Source organism: Anomaloglossus baeobatrachus, chromosome 4 (assembly GCF_048569485.1).
Source record: "Anomaloglossus baeobatrachus isolate aAnoBae1 chromosome 4, aAnoBae1.hap1, whole genome shotgun sequence".
Lineage (NCBI taxonomy): Eukaryota > Metazoa > Chordata > Amphibia > Anura > Aromobatidae > Anomaloglossus > Anomaloglossus baeobatrachus.
Genome location: NC_134356.1, coordinates 62,354,369 through 62,375,182, shown reverse-complemented (window position 1 = coordinate 62,375,182; position 20,814 = coordinate 62,354,369). Strand labels below are relative to the sequence as shown.

Here is a 20,814-nt window from a genome sequence, read left to right as displayed (position 1 = left end):
TACAGGCACACCGGGCCTAAGCTTTACAGCTCTAATGCAGGGGAGTTACAGAAAATACCATGTGTGGTTTTGTGATTGATAAGGTTTTTCTCATCTGGTATCAAACATCTGGGTATTATGTAAAGTTTTTTTGTTTTTTTGTTTTTTTTATTTTCACCCAAAGGGTTGGAAGTGGACAAGTTAATACAGAGGGAACTAAAGGGGATGTATCATGAACAAAGTTAATTTTAATCAATAGATCTTGGAATAATAATAAGTTCCACAATTGCATGTTTAAAAAAAAAAAAAAAAAATTTACCCTGTGTTGAGAATCTTTTATATGTGCCCCTGCTATGTGCTGTGTAATGGCCGTGTCTGACCGTACAGAGATATGGTCTGATCATACCACATCTCCGAATCAGAATCAAGGGAGGACGTATGTCCCTGTACGATCAGACACAAGCATTACACAGTACATTGCAGGGACACATAAGATTATATTGGCACAGGAATTTGTTTTTTTTTAAAAACGCATCCAATTGTGGAACTTATTATTCCTAGGTCTATTGATTTGATTTAAAATGAACCGTAAAGGAATCCAACCAGCAGGATTTTCATACATAAAGTAAAGCCAGTGCTATACTGGTGCTAGGATGCTGAATGTAAGTGTAGCTTTTTGTTCAGAGATTGGATGTTTTATTTCAGAAATGTGTGCAATTTCCAGCAAGGCACTGCTATTTGACAGGTGCAACAGGAAGGGAATATGTGGGGCGGGTCTTGCGATCTATTCCCACCCCCTGTCTGTCTGCTCCAGAATTAACGTCTTTGACAGCAAGAGGGGGAGTAAGGGTACATGTGCACGCTGCTTCTTTTTCGTGTTCACAAACTGCAGCCAAAACTGCACCTTGTCAGAGAGAGCCTGGAAATGTCACAAAAAATGTAGGTGCTTTTTTGGTGCGTTTTTGCTGCTTTTTTGGTGCGTTTTTGGCTGCAGTTTTGTCAACAATTGTTTCATGTATTTTTCAGTTCAAACAAGCCCATAAAGCTTGTTGAATTGAAAAAAAAAATTAAATAAATAATTAAAAAAAACTGGCGTGCGGTCCCCTCCAATTTTAATGCCAGCCAGATAAAGCCATACGGCTGAAGGCTGGTATTCTCAGGATGGGGAGCTCCATGTTATGGGGAGCCCCCCAGCCTAACAATATCAGTCAGCGGCTGTTCTGGGACAGTACCCGGCTCTTCCCGATTTGCCGTGGTGCGTTGGAAAAATCGGGTTAATAAGGAGTTATTGGCAGCCCATAGCTACCAATAAGTCCTAGATTAATCATGTCAGGCGTCTCCCCGAGATACCTTCCATGATTAATCTGTAAGTTACAGTAAATAAACACCCACCTGAAAAAATCCTTTATTAGAAATAAAAAAGACTAACATTCCCTCGTTCTCCCATTTAATAAGCCCGACAAAGCCCTCCATGTCCGGCGTAATCCACGGACCTCCAGCGTCGCATCCAGCTCTGCTGCATGGAGGTGACCGGAGAAGCAGCAGACACCGCCGCTCCGGTCAGCTCCACGTAGCAACTGAAGAGAGCCGCGCGATCAGCTGCGAGTAACCTCAGTGACAGCTCAGCTGATCGCGCTACTGCGTGGAGCTGACAGGAGCGTGGAGGACGGGACTATCAGCGGCGGCGGTGGCAGCGAGAGGGGTCCATCTCCCCTGTGCGTGCACGCTGGGGACAGCGGTACTTCGGGGAACACGTGGAGGACGGGGACTATCAGCGGCGGCAGCGAGAGGGGGATGGATATTGGCAGCTGAAAACATTGATTTTTCCCTCTTGCTGCCGCCGCCGCTAATAGTCCCGACTCCCGTCCTCCACATCATCTCCCCTGTGCGTGCACGCTGGGGACAGCGGTACTTCGGGGAACACGTGAAGGACTATCAGCGGCGGCAGCGAGAGGGAAAAATCAATGTTTTCAGCTGCCAATGTCCATCCCCCTCTCGCTGCCGCCGCTGATGGTCCCATCCTCCACGTGTTCCCCGAAGTACCGCTGTCCCCAGCGTGCACGCACAGGGGAGATGTGGAGAACGGGACTATCAGCGGCGGTGGCGGCAGCGAGAGGGGGATGGATATTGGCAGCTGAAAACATTATTATTATTATTATTATTATTTATTATTATAGCGCCATTTATTCCATGGCGCTTTACAAGTGAAAGAGGGTATACGTACAACAATCATTAACAGTACAAGACAGACTGGTATAGGAGGAGAGAGGACCCTGCCCGCAAGGGCTCACAGTCTACAGGGAATGGGTGATGGTACAATAGGTGAGGACAGAGCTGGTTGTGCAGTGGTCTACTGGACTGAGGGCTATTGTAGGTTGTAGGCTTGTTGGAAGAGGTGGGTCTTGAGGTTCCTCTTGAAGCTTTCCATGGTAGTGGAGAGTCTGATGTGCTGAGGTAGAGCGTTCCAGAGTATGGGGGATGCGCGGGAGAAATCTTGTACACGATTGTGGGAAGAGGAGATAAGAGAGGAGCAGAGAAGGAGATCTTGTGAGGATCTAAGGATGCGTGCAGGTAGGTACCGGGAGACTAGGTCACAGATGTAGGGAGGAGACAGGTTGTGCATGGCTTTGTATGTCATGGTTAATGTTTTGAACTGGAGTCGTTGGGCGATGGGAAGCCAGTGAAGGGATTGGCAGAGTGGTGAGGCTGGGGAATAGCGAGGGGAGAGGTGGATTAAGCGGGCTGCAGAGTTTAGGATAGATTGGAGGGGTGCAAGAGTGTTGGAAGGTAGGCCAGAGAGCAGGAGGTTGCAGTAGTCGAGGCGGGAGATGATGAGGGCATGCACTAATGTTTTTGCAGATTCCTGGTTATTCTTTGTCGCTCCATTGGGAGACCCAGACAATTGGGGTGTATAGCTTATGCCTCCGGAGGTCACACAAAGCATTACACTTAAAAGTGTAAACCCCTCCCCTCTGCCTATACACCCTCCCGTGCATCACGGGCTCCTCAGTTTTTATTGCTTTGTGGAAGGAGGCACACATCCACGCAAGCTCCACATTTTAGTCAGCAGCAGCTGCTGACTATATCGGATGGAAGAAAAGTGGGCCCATACAGGGCCCCCAGCATGCTCCCTTCTCACCCCACTTGGGTCGGCGGTGCTGTTAAGGTTGAGGTACCTATTGTGGGTACATAGGCAGGAGCCACATGCTGTTTTCCTTCCCCATCCCTTAGGGGCTCTGGGTGAAGTGGGATCCTGACCGGTCACCAGGCGCTGGGACCGCGCTCCCTCCGCAGCCCCTGGGGGAATCTGCTGGACAGGAGCCGGGTATCATCAGGGACAAGGCCCTGCGACTCTGAGGTACTCTGTGTCCCCTTGGGGACGGCGCATAGTGCGCCTGGGTAATGGACACTGCAGCAGCTGCTGGGTATGTTAGTGCGCCGGGACTACCGCGCTGGCCGCGCTTGTTCGCCGGCCGCGCTTATAACTTTAGTCCCCGGCTTTTGCGGCCTAGTGCCGCATCTTCCCGCCCCCGGGCCTGCCAGTCAGGGATAAGGGCGGACGCTGCACTGGACGTCAGCGCTGAGGGCAGGAGCATACTTTGTATCCTCCTCCCCCCTCACTGAGCACCGTGGGGCACCAGATTCCCGCACTTTTACAGGCACGCCCACGGCCCCCTCCTCCTCTCTGAACGCCGGCAGCCATTGCTACAAGACGCTGGAGAACTTCAGAGGGGAGACAACTGAGCTTACAGCTCTGGGAGGCCCAGGCAGGGATCTGGTGGTCACACAACCGCTGGGAGCGGTCGGTAAGCCGCACCTGTTACTAGGTGCTGGTCCCCCTGGGTGCCGAATTGTATATTTATATGCTTATAGTGTATACATTTACTCTGTACGGCCTCACTGTTAGCGTTTGGCTATATACCCTCACTGATTATTCTAAGAGGAGAAACAGCATGTCGTCTGCAAAAAGCAAGGGTACCAAAGCACAGGCTTACTTTGCAACCTGTACCTCATGTGCGGCAATGCTTCCTGCAGGTTCCACCTACCCTCATTGTGTGCAATGCTCGGCCCCTGTGACACTCACTCAGCCGGAGTCTCAGCCACTGGTGGGACCCCCGGCCTAGGTGGAAACTCCGGCCCCCACTGTCCAGGTGACAGGGACAGAGTTTGCAGTATTTGCTGACAAACTTGCTGAGTCTATGGATAGATGGTCTGCTAAGATACTGGAAGCTTTGCAGTCCAGACCTGTAACACAGGCCCCGGGCACTGTTGATTCATTGCCCCCATGCCCCCCTCGGTCGGAGCAGCAAAGAGCTCCTGGGTCAACTCATAGGTCCCAAGGGGAGGACTCTGACACGGACCGCAGTCCCAGACCGACGAAGCGGGCTCGCTGGGAGCGTCCCTCAACTTCATCACACTGTTCAGGGTCTCAGCATGAGGACTCTCTGGAGGATGAGGCAGATGCGGCAGATCAGGACTCTGATCCTGACGCCGCGCTCAACCTTGATACGCCTGAAGGGGACGCCATAGTAAACGACCTTATAGCGTCAATCAATCAGGTGTTAGATCTTTCTGCTCCACCACTTCCGATTGAGGAGTCAGCTTCTCAGCAGGAGAAATTTCATTTTAGGTTTCCCAAACGTACACGGAGTGCGTTTCTTGATCACTCCGACTTCAAAGACTCAGTCCAGAAGCACCGAGCTTTTCCGGATAAGCGCTTTACTAAGCGACTTCATGACACACGTTATCCCTTCCCCCCTGACGTAGTCAAGGGTTGGGCCCAGTGTCCCAAGGTGGATCCTCCAGTCTCTAGACTGGCGGCCAGATCCATAGTTGCAGTGGCAGATGGTGCATCACTAAAGGATGCCACTGACAGGCAGATAGATGGATTTCATCAGGAGCTCTATGAGGCTATCGGCGCGTCCTTTGCTCCGGCATTTGCTGCCGTATGGGCACTACAAGCTATCTCAGCTTGTCAGTCTGAGATTAATGCACTCACACGAGCCGCGACTCCGCAGGTTGTGTCATTAACCTCTCAGGCGTCGGCGTTTGCGTCCTACGCCATGAATGCGGTACTATACTCTGCGAGCCGTACAGCGGTAGCATCCGCCAATTCAGTGGCAGTCCGCAGGGCCATGTGGCTACGTGAATGGAAGGCAGACTCTGCTTCCAAGAAATTTTTAACCGGTTTGCCGTTTTCTGGCGACCGTCTGTTTGGCGAGCAATTGGATGAAATCATTAAACAATCCAAGGGTAAGGACTCGTCCTTACCCCAGTCCAAACCTAACAGACCTCAACAACGGAAGGTACAATCGAGGTTTCGGTCCTTTCGGCCCTCAGGCAGGTCTCAATTCTCCTCGTCCAACAGGCCTCAAAAGGATCAGAGGAACTATGATTCATGGCGGTCTAAGGCACGTCCTAAAAAGACCGCCGGAGGAACCGCTCCCAAAGCGGCCTCCTCATGACTTGCGGACTCCCCAAACCGCATCCTCGGTCGGTGGCAGGCTCTCCCGCTTTTGCGACGCCTGGTTTTCACATCTCCAAGACCGATGGGTGAGAGATATTCTGTCTCACGGTTACAGGATAGAGTTCAATTCTCGTCCTCCGATTCGTTTCTTCAGAACATCTCCGCCCCCCGAGCGAGCCGATGCTCTTCTGCAGGCGGTGAACTCTCTGAAGGCAGAAGGAGTAGTTATCCCCGTTCCCCTTCAGCAATTGGGTCACGGTTTTTACTCCAACTTGTTTGTCGTACCAAAAAAGGACGGATCTTTCCGTCCCGTCCTGGACCTCAAACTGCTCAACAAACACGTGAAAACCAGACGATTCCGGATGGAATCTCTCCGCTCCGTCATCGCCTCGATGTCCCAAGGAGACTTCCTGGCATCAATAGACATCAGGGATGCTTATCTCCACGTGCCGATTGCACCAGAGCATCAGCGCTTCCTGCTTTTCGCCATCGGGGACGAACACCTTCAGTTCGTGGCATTGCCTTTCGGCCTGGCAACAGCCCCACGGGTCTTCACCAAGGTCATGGCAACAGTGGTTGCAGTCCTACACTCTCAGGGACACTCAGTGATCCCTTACTTGGACGATCTCCTTGTCAAGGCCCCCTCTCGGGTGGCATGCCAACACAGCCTGAACATTGCTCTGGAGACACTCCAGAGGTTCGGGTGGATCATCAATTTCCCAAAGTCAAAACTGACACCGACACAATCGCTGACATATCTCGGGATGGAGTTTCACACTCTCCCAGCGATAGTGAAACTTCCGCTGGACAAACAACGATCCCTGCAGACAGGGGTGCGATCTCTCCTCCGAGCCCAGTCGCACCCCTTGAGACGCCTCATGCACTTCCTAGGGAAGATTGTGGCAGCAATGGAGGCAGTTCCATTTGCACAGTTTCATCTGCGTCCTCTTCAATGGGACATTCTCCGCAAATGGGACAGGAAATCGACGTCCCTCGACAGGAACGTCTCCCTTTCTCGGGCAGCCAAGGCATCCCTTCAGTGGTGGCTTCTTCCCACTTCTTTGTCGAAGGGGAAATCATTCCTGCCCCCATCCTGGGCTGTGGGTCACGACGGACGCGAGTCTGTCAGGGTGGGGAGCGGTCTTCCTCCACCACAGGGCTCAGGGTACCTGGACTCAGCCAGAGTCCTCCCTTCAGATCAATGTTCTGGAGATAAGGGCAGTGTATCTAGCCCTGAAGGCGATCCAGCCGTGGCTGGAAGGCAGCCAGATCCGAATTCAGTCGGACAACGCCACGGCGGTGGCATACATCAACCACCAAGGCGGCACGCGCAGTCGGCAAGCCTTCCAGGAAGTTCGGCGGATTCTGCTGTGGGTGGAAGCCACAGCCTCCACCATCTCCGCAGTACACATCCCGGGCGTGGAAAACTGGGAAGCGGACTTTCTCAGTCGCCAGGGCATGGACGCAGGGGAATGGTCTCTTCACCCGGACGTGTTTCAAGAGATCTGTTGCCGCTGGGGGAAGCCGGACGTCGACCTAATGGCGTCCCGGCACAACAACAAGGTCCCGGCATTCATGGCACGGTCTCAAGATCAGAGCTCTGGCGGCAGACGCCTTAGTTCAGGATTGGTCGCAGTTTCAACTGCCTTATGTCTTTCCTCCTCTGGCACTGCTGCCCAGAGTGTTACGCAAGATCAGGTCCGACTGCCGCCGCGCCCTCCTCGTCGCCCCAGACTGGCCAAGGAGGTCGTGGTACCCGGATCTGTGGCATCTCACGGTGGGTCAACCGTGGGCACTACCAGACCGACCAGACTTGCTGTCTCAAGGGCCATTTTTCCATCTGAATTCTGCGGCCCTCAACCTGACTGTGTGGCCATTGAGTCCTGGATCCCAGCGTCTTCAGGGTTATCTCAAGAGGTCATTGCCACTATGAGACAGGCCAGGAAACCGTCAGCCAAGATCTACCACAGGACGTGGAGGATCTTCTTATCCTGGTGCTCTGATCAGGGTTTTAGTCCATGGCCATTTGCCTTGCCCACTTTCCTGTCTTTCCTTCAATCCGGAATGGAAAAGGGGCTGTCTCTCGGCTCTCTTAAGGGACAAGTCTCGGCGCTCTCTGTATTTTTTTCAAAAGCGTCTAGCAAGGCTTCCGCAAGTACGCACGTTCCTGCAGGGGGTTTGCCACATAGTCCCCCCTTACAAGCGCCCACTAGAACCCTGGGATCTGAACAGGGTGCTAATGGCTCTTCAGAAACCACCTTTCGAGCCAATGAGAGATATTTCTCTTTCTCGCCTCTCGCAGAAGGTGGTCTTCCTAGTGGCAGTCACATCACTTCGCAGAGTGTCTGAGCTAGCTGCACTGTCATGCAAAGCTCCCTTCCTGGTGTTTCACCAGGACAAGGTGGTTCTGCGTCCGGTTCCGGAATTTCTCCCGAAGGTGGTATCCCCTTTTCATCTCAATCAGGATATCTCCTTACCTTCTTTTTGTCCTCATCCAGTTCACCAATGTGAAAAGGATTTGCACTTGTTAGATCTTGTGAGAGCACTCCGGCTCTACATTTCTCGTACGGCGCCTCTGCACCGCTCGGATGCGCTCTTTGTCCTTGTCGCTGGCCAGCGTAAAGGGTCGCAGGCTTCCAAGTCAACCTTGGCTCGGTGGATCAAGGAACCAATTCTTGAAGCCTACCGTTCTTCTGGCCTTCCGGTTCCTTCAGGACTGAAAGCCCATTCTACCAGAGCCGTGGGTGCGTCCTGGACATTGCGGCACCAGGCTACGGCTCAGCAGGTGTCAGGCGGCTACCTGGTCGAGTCTGCACACTTTCACGAAGCACTATCAGGTGCATACCTACGCTTCGGCAGATGCCAGCTTAGGTAGGCGAGTCCTCCAGGCGGCGGTTGCCCACCTGTAGGAAGGGGCCGTCTTTCGGCTCTATTACCGGGGTATTCTTTACCCACCCAGGGACTGCTTTTGGACGTCCCAATTGTCTGGGTCTCCCAATGGAGCGACAAAGAAGAAGGGAATTTTGTTTACTTACCGTAAATTCCTTTTCTTCTAGCTCCAATTGGGAGACCCAGCACCCGCCCCTGTTCCCTTCGGGCTGTTGTTCTTTTGTGTACACATGTTGTTCATGTTGAATTGTTCTTGGTTCATGGTTTAAGTTCTCCGAACATCCTTCGGATTGAATTTACCTTAGACCAATTTATAAGTTTCCTCCTTCCTGCTTTTGCACCAAAACTGAGGAGCCCGTGATGCACGGGAGGGTGTATAGGCAGAGGGGAGGGGTTTACACTTTTAAGTGTAATGCTTTGTGTGACCTCCGGAGGCATAAGCTATACACCCCAATTGTCTGGGTCTCCCAATTGGAGCTAGAAGAAAAGGAATTTACGGTAAGTAAACAAAATTCCCTTCTTTTCCCTCTCGCTGCCGCCGCCGCTGATAGTCCCCGTCCTCCACATCATCTCCCCTGGGGACAGCGGTACTTCGGGGAACACGTGGAAGACGGGACGGGACCACTTGCCTATTACCTCACTTCCTGACAAATCACCTGCGTTTTTGGTACCAAAAACGCAGGTAAAAGGCAGGTAAAATGCACCACTTTTGATTAGCATGCATTTTTCCTGCGTTTTTGATGCCCTCATTGATTTCAATGGGTGACAAATGTTGACAAAAACACAGGAAGAATGAACATGCTGCATTTTTTTTTTGTCACAAACTTTTGACAAAAAAAACGCTGACAAATAAACTGCAATGTGCGCATGACAAATCTGACTTAGACTTTGCTGGGAAGTCAGATGTCAGAAAGTTCTGCTGACAAAACTGCAGCCAAAAAAGCAGCAAAAAAGCAGGAAAAAAAGCAGCGTGCGCATGTAGCCTAAGACCAGGCGGACAGACAGGGACTGGAATAGATAGCAAGACCCAGCCCACATATTTCCTTCCTGTTGCACCTGTCAATCAGATAGCAGTGCATTGCTGGAACTTTACTTGCACTTATTTCTGAAATAAAACGCCCAATCTCTGAACAAAAGCTATGGTTACATTCCGCATCCTAGCACCAGTATAGCACTGGCTTTACTTTATATATGAAAATCCTGCTGGTTAATTCCCTTTAAAATTAACTTTGTGAAAAAACCTATTTAATGATTAAAGGGGTATTTTCAAGTTCTTAAATTGCTTTAACCCCTTCACCCAGGGTGTCCTGTTTTGCAGCTCCTGTCCCTCCTTTCAGGGCTAATCGCAGTCTTCTTTCGGTGATTGACGTGGATGACGCCTCCAGCGCCTGTCCATGTAGCCATGCAAAACCTCGCGCCTGCGCATAGACCATGGCAGCTCACAGGCGCACTTTGCTCTGCTGTATTGCAGGCAAAACCGAAAACATTGGAGGGCCTGCGTGAGCCACCGGGTTCACGAGGTTTTGCCTGGCGACGTGGATGGCGTAACCTGCGTCATACACATAGCCGGATAAAATCTTGCGTCTGCGCAGAGACATTGCCGGCTTGCGCAGATGCACTTCACTCTGCCTGTACTGCTGGCAGAGCCAAAACATAAATGCTCGCGAGTTGGCCACTGTTTTCCTGCTTCTCATTGGAAGAGAAATTTTGGCTACTTGTATGACACAGGTGACGTCCTCCACATCGCCGGGCAAAATAGTGAATACGCCGTCCCACGCAGGCACATCAATGTTTTTGGCTCTGCCAGCAATAGAGCAGAGCGATGTGCGCCTGCACAAGCCGGCAATCTCTCTGTGCAGGATTTTGCCTGGTTGCATGGATGACGCAGGTGAAGTGATCCAAATCGCCAGTCAAAATCTCGCTCCTGCGCGGAGAATCCATGTGAGAGCCGGCAAGGTCTCTGCACAGGCGCGAAGTTTTGTGCGTCTACGTCAATCCTCAATGGAGAAGTTGTGCTGACATCTATAGCTCTGCTAATACTACATTTGTGTCGCTCGCCAGAGCTGTCGCTCGCCAGAGCTGTCGCTCGCCAGAGCTGTCGCTCGCCGGCACAAACTTCACAATAAATGAAGCTTTCATGTGCTATAGTTTATGTTCTAGTTTCTATTTGAGTTTTTGCTTTTTTATAGCTCCTGAAGAAGGGGAGGGAGATGCTGGACACGGAAGTAATGAAGAAGAGGAGGAGGAAGAGGAGGAGGAGGAGGAAGAAGAAGATGATCAAGAGAATGAAGGCAAACCTCAGGTAAGCCATAGCACTGCATGCTGAAATATAAATGGTTAATTCCAGTCTTACCATACATTAAGGCATTTACCTTTTTATTATGGACTGTCATGGTTTCACACCTTTTTGGTTCCCATAGTCGGCTGTATGAAGAAAGCCAATGACTAATGTGGTAAATATGGCCGACAAGTCCCAGCGTGAGTGGACAGGTGCAGGTTCTGCATGTCACAACTACTGAAGAGCCACAGCTTGTAGACTGCGGAGTAGAAAAAAAACAAGTTACTCCTAGTTACACAAGTGCCCTGCTGGTAATCCAACTACAGCGGGCAGCATTCCAACTACAGAGGGCAGCCTTTTCAGCTTAGGTCTCTTGTATGTAATGTGCAGAAGGGTAATATGTAGAATAGTCAGTGCTTCAGTAGTATATTAGCAAGAAAGTGACAATACCTGGAATAGGTTGGTGTCACTATATGCCGAAGTGCAATGATGATACTGGAGTTTTTCCTTTTGTGATTAGAGATTTACCGCTACAAATATTGCGGAAAGTTGCACTATTCACCCATCGCATAGTAAAGGCTGCGTCTCGTACTTATTTTCACATCATAAATTGACATACTGCTTATCAGCTCCATTCCGTTTTGTACTGTGGATCTTTTATAGCAGGTGATTTTTTATTTTATTTTTTCCTTGCATTGCCTAATATTCGACTCATTAGAACCTGCTATTGGCTGTGTATAGAAGTGTTGCCTTTTATTTTAAATGTCTGTGATAAGATTGCTGTAAAGTAATGTGTACAGAAGAATGTTTGTGTCTAGAATTAGACCGAGTGGCCAATGTGAAAGACCAGCTGAGTGTGGTGTCAACCGGCAATGAGCCATCAGAGCAAAGCATGCAGCTCCTTTCATCCATCTCCTAGATCAGGAATGTCCAACTCTGATACATAGAGGGCCAAAGTTAAAAACTTTAAAGTCGTGGGCCAAGTAGTCGCTGGCCCCACCTAGCCCTCCAGGCAGGATACTGGGCCCCGCCTAGCCCTCCAGGCAGGATACTGGGCCCCGCCTAGCCCTCCAGGCAGGATACTGGACCCCGCCTAGCCCTCCAGGCAGGATACTGGGCCCCGCCTAGCCCTCCAGGCAGGATAACGGGCCCCGCCTAGCCCTCCAGGCAGGATAACGGGCCCCGCCTAGCCCTCCAGGCAGGATAACGGGCCCCTCCTAGCCCTCCAGGCAGGATAACGGGCCCCTCCTAGCCCTCCAGGCAGGATAGCGGGCCCCTCCTAGCCCTCCAGGCAGGATAGCGGGCCCCGCCTAGCCCTCCAGGCAGGATAGCGGGCCCCGCCTAGCCCTCCAGGCAGGATAGCGGGCCCCGCCTAGCCCTCCAGGCAGGATAGCGGGCCCCGCCTAGCCCTCCAGGCAGGATAGCGGGCCCCGCCTAGCCCTCCAGGCAGGATAGCGGGCCCCGCCTAGCCCTCCAGGCAGGATAGCGGGCCCCGCCTAGCCCTCCAGGCAGGATAGCGGGCCCCGCCTAGCCCTCCAGGCAGGATAGCGGGCCCCGCCTAGCCCTCCAGGCAGGATAGCGGGCCCCGCCTAGCCCTCCAGGCAGGATAGCGGGCCCCGCCTAGCCCTCCAGGCAGGATAGCGGGCCCCGCCTAGCCCTCCAGGCAGGATAGCGGGCCCCGCCTAGCCCTCCAGGCAGGATAGCGGGCCCCGCCTAGCCCTCCAGGCAGGATAGCGGGCCCCGCCTAGCCCTCCAGGCAGGATAGCGGGCCCCGCCTAGCCCTCCAGGCAGGATAGCGGGCCCCGCCTAGCCCTCCAGGCAGGATAGCGGGCCCCGCCTAGCCCTCCAGGCAGGATAGCGGGCCCCGCCTAGCCCTCCAGGCAGGATAGCGGGCCCCGCCTAGCCCTCCAGGCAGGATAGCGGGCCCCGCCTAGCCCTCCAGGCAGGATAGCGGGCCCCGCCTAGCCCTCCAGGCAGGATAGCGGGCCCCGCCTAGCCCTCCAGGCAGGATATGGTCCTCCATACATAATAGGCCCCACATGGCATCCCTCATTCTTTTTATTAGCTGGCCAGGCATGATGTCATTATTTCGCCCTAAAATTCATGAGGTCGCACTAGATTGGCTAGTCAAAAGGAAAAACCCAGGTGCCAGGAGATTAGTGGGTTCAAGGACTACTGTCCTACCACCACAGATTCCGGACATGGCCACTTGACTAGGTCCTACGCATCCGTTCACACCGCCCTAGTACTTGCTCTATGTTGTCGTTGCAGTATCTGTCTAGTCACCTACTGCTCACGCCTAAATGGCATACACCTGTACTGTATGTGCTGTACAGCAATAAACCTTTATACTGGGTGTGATCCAAATACCTTGTAACTATGGACATTATATTGGATTTTTGAATACTAATAATTGTAAAGTTCTATACTGGCTTCATCATTGGGCAATAATGGTTGTACGTGGCTTTTCTTCCCGTGATGCAGATAATTATGATGCTAAATGTCTAATCTTTTGGGTTTTGTTTTTTCTTCCCAGGAGGATGATATAATGAGAAGATCTCCAAGAAATCGAAAACCCAGAAGGGATTAAACTAGATAAAAAGCAAATTCCACCAACGAACTTGAATTATTTGGCAAATTTAATATAAAAAAAAAAAGCTTGCAGTTTCTACACAGTTGCAATGAAATAATGACCACCCTGGTTCTCCGTATCCTAAAGCCACACGATCGGTCACCAAGAATGCAGCACGTCTACAAACTGTGGCAAAAAAGCAGTCCATGATTTCTGTGTTTAACCTTAGTTGACCTCTCTGTGGGGATATGAAGTGTATGATAAACTAACTGTACTGTTTCTTTGATTTTAAAGATCTTTTTTTTTTTAAAAAAAAAAGAACAATATAGTATTGCCAAACTCTTCCAAACGTCAGTGTAATAACATGTATTAATCTTAGAAAAGTCAAGGAGAACACTAGGAAATTGTTAGCCATTAAAAAGCAGAGGTTCTTTCCTTTTTAAGAGCTTGTTTGGTCCTCCATCCCCTTATGTTAGAACTGTCTCCTTCAGTTGTTCCTGTTTTTTTTGTTCTTGCTCCTCCTATCTTTTATTAAGCGTGCTCCCTAAACAAAGCAGTACATGCTGATTGGGTTCTAGAAGGCATGTTTCTACCCTGATTTCCATGCATGCTGCCTTTGGGTTCTGTTAAGCCGCTTGCACTGTCTGATAAAAGTTGGCCTTACGGACCAAAGCTAGAGAAAAAAAAAAAGAAATACCCACAAACCCATGAAGTTTAAGCAGGTTCAAGATCTTGTCCCTCTTTTGTGTATGTGTGTGTGTATGTGTGCGCGCATATGTAAATATAAATATATACATACAGTATATCTTTTGCTTTGTGTGCTTTCTTAGTTCTACTATTGTCCTGCGTTTAGTACCTTCATCACCCTCTGAATTTATATCATTCTTTTAAAGTATAGGTTCACTCAAAATTAAATAGACCTAATAAAAATAAATTTATAATAAATGTTCATTAGCTTTGTTTCAATCTTCTATTCCATGCTGGAGTAAAAAAAAAAAACATAAAAAATCCACTAGTTGCTGAACTGTAGTCTGTGTAGTCTGGACCGCCCCTGCATAGCCATATATGGTAATGCGGGGGCCGGCCAGACTACAGCCTGATTGCTCTGCTGTAACACTAGATTATTTTTTATTTGTATTTTTCTCAAATATACCAAATCAAGTTTTATACATTTCTTTATTTTCAAGCTTTTCACTTACCCCGACTGTTAATTTAGTGTAAAGTGTTTGGGTTTTTTTTTTTTTTTTTTAAGTGAACCTATACTTTAATTCTCCATTTTACTTGACCTTTTTTTTTTTTTTTTTTTAATATATAAAGAGAAATGGGCCCAGATTTTAAGAAACAGACTTGATTCAGTGTTAGACCGTTATACTGTTGGTCTGTTACTTGCCATTGACCTACGCATAGTGGAGGAGGCCATCATTTTGGGATGAACCATTTATTCTTGTACTAGTAATTAGGGATTAAGTTAAATAGTCTGCATTTTCATGATTGTTGGTTCAGCCCACAGTTTACTTCCACTGACGTGAGTACACTGTAACGCTTCAGTTTTGTAGTTCTAGCCTAAATATCTGCAAACAAATCTTCAAACAAACTCTGCTTCTGCCGTCTGCATTCAGACTAGGTGGTACGGACGTTTTCTACTGTCTAGGTAATGGCATTGTTTTTGGCAATCTAGCTGCACATTCACTATTAATTAATGCCTGTCAGTACTTAATGGGGTTGTCCACTAGTCTGACAACACCTTCTCAATCTGAATGTTATCCCCCATTAACATAAAAACACTTACTGTATTTTTCGTTTTATAAGACGCACCCCAAATATAGAGGAAAATCTTCTAATCCGGTGGTGTCTTAGGGCCGTTTCACACATCCGGCATTTCGCCGGATTGCCGGATCCATCACACTCCAGTACAGTGTTAATACTGTATAATGGCACCGCTGCAAGCTCCGGTCACATCAAGGCATGTGACTGGAGGTTGACGCGATGCCATTATACTGTATATTACACTGTACTGGAGTGTGCCAAATCCGGCAAAATGCCGGATGTGTGAAACTGCTCTTAACGGGAAAGGAGGGGGGGGGCGGCAGTGGTGGTGGAGCAGGGCGGTGCTGCGGCGGCTGTCCCAGATGCTGTAAGGCAGAGAAAACATCCAGGAATGTAGCTTACCGGTCAGAAAGAAGGGTGGAGAATGGTGACGGGAACGATGCTGTGGGTGGTGAGGCAGAGGACATCCTGAAGATATTGGCGATGCGGGCTTTGAAGACATTTTTCCTTGGACATCAAGAAAATGGCTGCAGAGGTGGCGCATGCGCAGATAGAGATCTCTGCTTTCTGAGCTCTCAATCTGCACCGCATCCGCAGCCAATTTCCTGAAATCCATCGTGTCGGAAGCAGCACAGGCGCAGATAGAGATCTCAGCTCTGAGATCTTTTGCACCCACCAGGAGATCCATGGTGCCCTCCTCGCACCACCATGACACCCAAACTACGGGTCCACCGCAATGATAGCATCGCTCCACTGTTGCCGTCGCTGCAGGAAGTTGGTGACAGTGGTAAGCCAGATTCACTTTATAGGACGCCCTGCTATTTTAACCACAATTGGGGGAAAAAAAGATTTTTGGGGGGAAAAAAAGGTGCTTCTTTATGAAGCAAAAAATACGGTATACTCTTATCCGGTGCTATTCTAGCAATGACGGCACTTGCTCCTCTGGAGGCTCATGTGATACGCCACGTGAGCCCTGCACCCAGTCGGCACTTGCTTCCCTACCCCCCTCCTTCGGACGTATCCAACATCGATGGGAAGGGAGCGGACAGCCACAGATCTAACTTTAAACTTGATGTTGGGTTTGTCTAAAAACTGGGAAGATGAAGACTGCCCTAATTGAGCGCAGGGTTCCCGTGTCCATTACACCATCACGTGAGCTCCTGGAGAGCAAGTGCTGACACCGCTGGAACGGCACCAGCACGGCAAGGGGTATAAGTGTTTTTATTTTAATGGGAGCAAGCACTCAGATTGAGAAGGGGTTCTCTCAGTAGTGGACTACCCCTTTTAAGAACGAAACCTTTCATCTCATGATCTAACCTGGAGCTTGACCCTCGCTATACACAAGTGTTGTCAGCAGTAGCGAGGCAGCGGCATGGGATAATCTGAGCAGATATTTAGGGTAGGCCTTGCTTGCAGTCAGACTTGCTGTAACCATGTGAAGTTTTACGTTTTGTGTTTGGTTATGTTTTTTTGTTTAGTTTTTTTTTCCTCATTTTGCTCTTGTTGCAGTTGCATCATAAATTATATTGTTGATGTAGGGATTCAGAGACTGAACACAAAATAAAGCTTTTATAAAAAAAAATAAATATACATAATACTTATATGGTTTTATTATGACTTAGTCAACTAACAAAATAGTTTTACTTTAATAATTGTAAAACACAAGTGAGAACAGGTAAAAATACAAACTTGAAAATACTTTCGCACCATTGAGTGTTATCCTTCTACATTGTAAATATTCAGAAGTTGTCAAATATTCATACAAATGGTACCTGTTAGATTTTATGGTCTGTACCGTCAAACAAAATGTGGGTAATGTTTGTCAGGTAGGACTACAGTTTAGTCTTCAAGCAAAAAGGTTAAGTGATGTCACTTCTGTTGACTTGCAGGTTGCAAACGTTCTGGTCTTGTAAGTCAGGGATCAGCTCTTGTCCTTGGTATGTCCACTTCGGGCGCTAGTAATATTTATGAACCTAGCTCCGGTTACTCCTTGTGAAGTGGTCCCTAATTTTGGGACTTTGCCCTTTTTAAAAAGTCCCTAGCATGCCCCTATAAAAATATATGTATCGCCCCAACATAGCATATTTAAGCCATAAAAACATTAAAGGGAACCTGTCAGGTCCAATATGCACCCAGAACCACGAGCAGTTCTGGTTGCATATTGCTAATCACTGCCTAACTGTCCCTGTATACACTGGCATAGATAAAGATCTTAAGAAAAGTATTTCTAAAGATCTTATATTGTACGCTAATGAGCGAGGGGACTAGTCCCCTGGGCGTTCCCCTGGCTAGTCTGCTCCATTAGCATGCTAGTACACACCTGTGGGTGTGCTAACATGCTAATGAATGTGCAGCGTCAGAGGATGATCAAACTCACCTCTCCGCCGCCATCGCATCAGACGCTGGATTTAGTCTTGGTCATGTGCAATGAAGCTGGGTGTATGCATCACGGCTTCAAAGGCATGTAGTGCGCCTAACCGGACATCCAGGATCATGCGCACTGGGCTGAAGTCCAGGAGTCAGATGCAATTGCAGCGGAGAGGTGAGTGAGAGCATCCTCTGACGACGCACATTTATTAGCAAACCCACATGGGCGAACTAACATGCTAATGGAGCAGGGGAACTAACACCCAGGGGACTAGTCCTCCTCGCTCATTAGCATACAATATAAGATCTTCAGAAATACTTTTTCTAAAGATCCCTTTATCTATTCTAGTGTATACAGGGACGGTTGGGTAAGGATTAGCAATATGCACCCAGAACTGCTCGTGGTTCTGTTTGCATATTGGACCTGACAGGTTCCCTTTAAATTGGTTCTTTGACAGTGACATTTAATTCCTTCCAGCGCTCCCACGGATTCAGCACAGGCCGCTCTGGCATTGCTGGCTGCTCTTTGTTCTCAAGTCAAAAGGACTGCGGCAGCCTGTGATTGGCTATAGTCAGCTGGCTAGAAGAGTGCCATAGCAGAAGCTTGATGCGTTCCTGTAGACTGCTCTCTTCCTGTACCAGTCAGTGCCTTGTATTGTTCATGATTATTGTACTTGTCTACATATGCCGCTTTTCACATGTGAAGCACCATGGAATAAATGGCACCATTATAATTCTTCTAGGCATGTGACTGCAGCAGCTAGCCACAGCACTCGTCTAGGCACCTTACTGATTCAGTTGTCCTGTTGATTTCTGAACAGAGCAGATATTGCAGCTGAATCAACCTTATCTACCAGTGTTCCTTAGTAGGTTTTAAAATATTGTTTTTGGAATGAATAGTTAACAGTGTTGGGCAACCATTTTAAGAGGGACTCAGCAGGGGTAACATTGACCTTGAGGGTCCTATAAACAGATGTGAAGTGCTACGTTCTTTCCTACCAATGTTCTTTGCTGTAATTGCAGGATGGTTAACATATAGCATGCAGGCTGCCAGTCCTCAGAATCTCCGTGTCCCAGGGACAGTGTACAGAAAATGTGAGGAAATGGAAGTGTTTTTTAAAATGGACAGGGGAGACGTTATTTGCTTATGGCTCCATTGCCATAATTTGTTCCACATTTTATCAATGTACCACACAGTTTGATAACCTTGGCGCATTTTTATATGCAATAGTTTATTTCTTTGTCGCTCCATTGGGAGACCCAGACAATTGGGTGTATAGCTTCTGCCTCCGGAGGCCACACAAAGTATTACACTTTAAAAAGTGTAACCCCTCCCCTCTGCCTATACACCCTCCCGTGCATCACGGGCTCCTCAGTTTTATGCTTTGTGTGGAAGGAGGCACACATCCACTCATGCATTCTCATTTTAGTTATATCGGTTGGAAGAAAAGTGGGCCCTCACGGGGCCCCCGGCATGTTCCCTTCTCACCCCACTACGTCGGCGGTGCTGTTAAGGTTGAGGTACCCATTGCGGGTACAAAGGCCGGAGCCTCATGCCCTTTTCCTTCACCATCCCTTAGCGGCTCTGGGAGAAGTGGGATCCTGACCGGTCATCCATTTACTGGGACCGTGCTCCCTCCGCAGTCCCAGTGGGAATCTGCCGGACAGGAGTCTATTTATCCTCAGGGACCGGGCCCTGCATCTCTAAGGTACTCTGTGTCCCCATGGGGGCTGTGCATGGAGCGCCTTCATCCCGGACGCTGCAGCAGCTGCTGAATTGTGAAGACCGGCGGACTTCCGCGCCGACCGCACCTGCTTGTCGGCCGCGGTCATAAATTTAGTCCCCGGCTTCATTGCGGCCTAGTAGCAAAACTCCCACCCCCGGGCCTGTCTGTCAGGGGTAAGGGCGGGACTGCCGACCTGACGTCGGATGTGAGGGCCGGAGCATGCTGTATGTTTCCTCCCCCCTCACTGATCACTGTGGGGACCCCAGATTCCCGCACTTTTCTAGCGCCGCCCACGGCTCCACTCCTCCCCAGAGAGCTCCGGCAGCCATTTTTTGGCATCCTGCCGGTGGAGGATTTCCAGGAAAGAGCTCTGCATCTCTGGGAGACCTAAGGCAGGGAATCTGGAGGACACACGCTCCGCTTTTTAGCGGTCGGTAAGCCACACCGGTCACCCGGTGCTGGTCCCCTTAGGGTGCCGGAATAGATACTATATAACTATATATATATATATATATATATATATATATATATATATATATATATATATATATATATATATATATATATATATATATATATATATATATATATATATATATATATATATATATATATATATATATATATATATATATTTCTGTTCGGTCGGGCTATATACCTTTTCCCATATACCCTCAGTGATCACTCTCCTAGGAGACAACAGCATGTCGTCCACAAGGAGCAAGGGTGCTAAGGCACAGGGTTATTTCTTTGTCGCTCCATTGGGAGACCCAGACAATTGGGTGTATAGCTTCTGCCTCCGGAGGCCACACAAAGTATTACACTTAAAAGTGTAAAGCCCCTCCCCTTCTGCCTATACACCCCCCATGCATCACGGGCTCCTCAGTTTTTATGCTTTGTGCGAAGGAGGCTGACATCCACGCATAGCTCCACATCTTAGCAGCAGCTGCTGACTATGTCGGATGGAAGAAAAGAGGGCCCATAACAGGGCCCCCAGCATGCTCCCTTCTCACCCCACTCTAGTCGGCGGTGTTGTTAAGGTTGAGGTACCCATTGCGGGTACATAGGCAGGAGCCACATGCTGTTTTCCTTCCCCATCCCTTAATGGGCTCTGGGTGAAGTGGGATCCTAATCGGTCTCCAGGCACAGGGGACCGTGCTCCCTCCGCAGCCCCTGGGGAATCTGCTGGACAGGAGCCGGGTATCGTCAGGGACAAGGCCCTGCTACTGTGAGGTACTCTGTGTCCCCGTGGGGACCGCGCATGGAGCGCTTGTGCCATATACACTGCAGCACTGCTGGGTGTGTTAGTGCGCCGGGGACTACCGCGCCGGCCGCGCTTATATGCCGGCCGCGCTTATAACTTTAGTCCCCGGCTTTTGCGGCCTAGTATCGCATATTCCCGCCCCCAGGCCTGTCAGTCAGGGGAAGGGCGGGACGCTGTACAGGACGTCAGCGCTGAGGGCTGGAGCATACTCTGTATCCTCCTCCCCCCTCATTCAGCACAGTGGGGCTCCAGATTCCCGCACTTTCTAGAGCACGGCCCCCTCCTCCCCACAGAACGCCGGCAGCCATTCCTGTCAGCACTTCTAACGCTGGAGAGGAGAGACAACAGGCTCTGGGAGGCTCAGGCAGGGAATCTGGTGATCACACAACCGCTTTTTAGCGGTCGGTAAGCAGCACCTGAGGTGCTGGCCCCACTGAGTGCCGGAGTGTACATATATATATATATGCTTATATGCTATACATTTACACTGTACGGTCGCACTGT

The 20,814-nt window shown here is 49.6% G+C and overlaps 1 protein-coding gene across 1 annotated transcript in view; it reads left to right on the top strand.

Moving 5' to 3' along the window:
* The window catches only part of CANX (calnexin), a 92,796-nt gene extending 76,243 nt beyond the window's left edge, over positions 1-16,553 (top strand). The window contains exons 14-15 of the mRNA XM_075344382.1: positions 10,525-10,637; positions 13,150-16,553. Coding sequence (XP_075200497.1) covers positions 10,525-10,637; positions 13,150-13,203 — 167 coding nt within the window. The 3' untranslated portion in view covers positions 13,204-16,553. The remainder of the gene's footprint in view (positions 1-10,524; positions 10,638-13,149) is intronic.
* Positions 16,554-20,814: the final 4,261 nt, after the last annotated feature.